This window comes from Pollachius pollachius (genome assembly GCF_949987615.1).
Source record: "Pollachius pollachius genome assembly, chromosome: 2".
Classification (NCBI taxonomy): Eukaryota; Metazoa; Chordata; class Actinopteri; order Gadiformes; family Gadidae; genus Pollachius; species Pollachius pollachius.
Window position 1 is genome coordinate 42,361,259 of NC_136935.1, and position 1,451 is coordinate 42,362,709.

General features: G+C 54.2%; 1 protein-coding gene across 1 annotated transcript in view; it reads right to left on the minus strand.

Moving 5' to 3' along the window:
- Nucleotides 1-336: 336 nt before the first annotated feature.
- LOC307071361 (neuropeptide Y receptor type 2-like) overlaps nt 337-1,451 on the minus strand; it is a gene marked incomplete at both ends in the record, with an annotated part of 2,751 nt that continues 1,636 nt past the window's right edge. Inside the window, one exon of the mRNA XM_079730347.1 lies at nt 337-1,234. Coding sequence (XP_079586473.1) covers nt 337-1,234 — 898 coding nt within the window. The remainder of the gene's footprint in view (nt 1,235-1,451) is intronic.

The following is a 1,451-nucleotide window of genomic DNA, read 5'->3' on the forward strand; positions in this document are numbered from 1 at the left end:
TTTTGACATGTTTTAAATAACAACTATAGAAAACTCCCAAAGAAATAATTGAGTAAAAACTGAAGCTTGCTTGCATTGAGAAGTCAGCAATCACTTCCGTTGTAACTTTTAAGGCTATTTTCCTTTACAATTTTTTTTAATCTTTTTTATATTCAACCGTCTCTCTCTTCATTGAAATGTCTGTCACCTACGCTAACGCAACCACATTTTCATCGTAAAGGGTGTAAACCTCTCCAATTAGATATATTCAAATGTAATTTTCTTATTTAATATTTGTTCAGGTTCTAGTAACCAAGGGTAACTGCAGTGTTCAGATCCGCAGCAAAAATGTCTTTGCTATAAGCAAACAGATGTGTCCCCCGAATGCCTCCTCTCCGGCAATGTGTCAAACTCCACAGACTGCACCTGCAGAGGTAATTCCTCCATTCTCCCATTCTCAGAATGTCTTCTGGCAGGCAGCAAAGAGGCACCGTACAGCCCCTGGCACCGGAGGCCCTGGAGGGGGCCGTCGGCCAGGGAGCCCGACCCGTCCACCCCACACACGCTGGGGTTGGACTGGTACCAGTCGGAGATGCTGTGCTCCGACCCCCGGCTGCCGTCCGTGCTGAGGTGGTGGTCCCCGGCCGCCCCTCTCCTCTTCCCCAGCCCAAGCCCCAGCCTGATCCCCAGTCCCTGGCCGCGAGCCAGGCCCAGCAGCCCGGGCACGCCGGCCAACGACGTGCCGCCCGTCGCCATGGCGATGTGGCTGCGGTCCGACGTGATGAGGGTGGCGTTGACGGTGGTCGTGGCGGGGGAGTGGTTGAGCGAGGCGGAGGGGAAAAGGGCGGCCGCCTTCTTGCAGTAGCGCATCCGTAGGACCCTGGCCGAGCGGTAGATGTTCCCGATGAAGCAGTAGCAGATGGGGTTGAGGCTGGAGTTGGTGAGGCCCAGCCACTGCACGAACGGACGGGTCTGGAGGAGCCAGGACGGGGGCCTCTCCTCGCGGTCGATCCAGAGGTCGGCCAGGTAGAGGGGCAGCCAGGACACGGCAAACAGCAGCACCAGGCACACCACCATCTTGGCGATCTTCTGGCGCATCTTGAGGCGGGAGTCGTGCAGCGCTTGGCTCCGGGGATCCAGATCGGAGAAGGTTGACTTCCTGCCCGCCCAGAGACGCCTGCCGGTAAGGAAGCTGATGATGAGGTTAAACGTGACTGGCAGGCAGTAGAGGGCCACGAACAGAACCACGTTGTACCTGCGGAGCACAATGAGATCGTGTTAGTGCGAGATGAAGCACCTATTGGGGTAAGTAGCATTAAATAACCATTGATCCCCAGGGCACACAAAGCCTATAGCCTCAACCGAACCTAATTCGTTGTTTTCCACCCAGATCTTTCTCTCGCCCTATTTTTAGATCTGAAAAAATACGAAGCATTTTGATGAGAATAGGAAGTCTTAACCTCCTAGTGTTG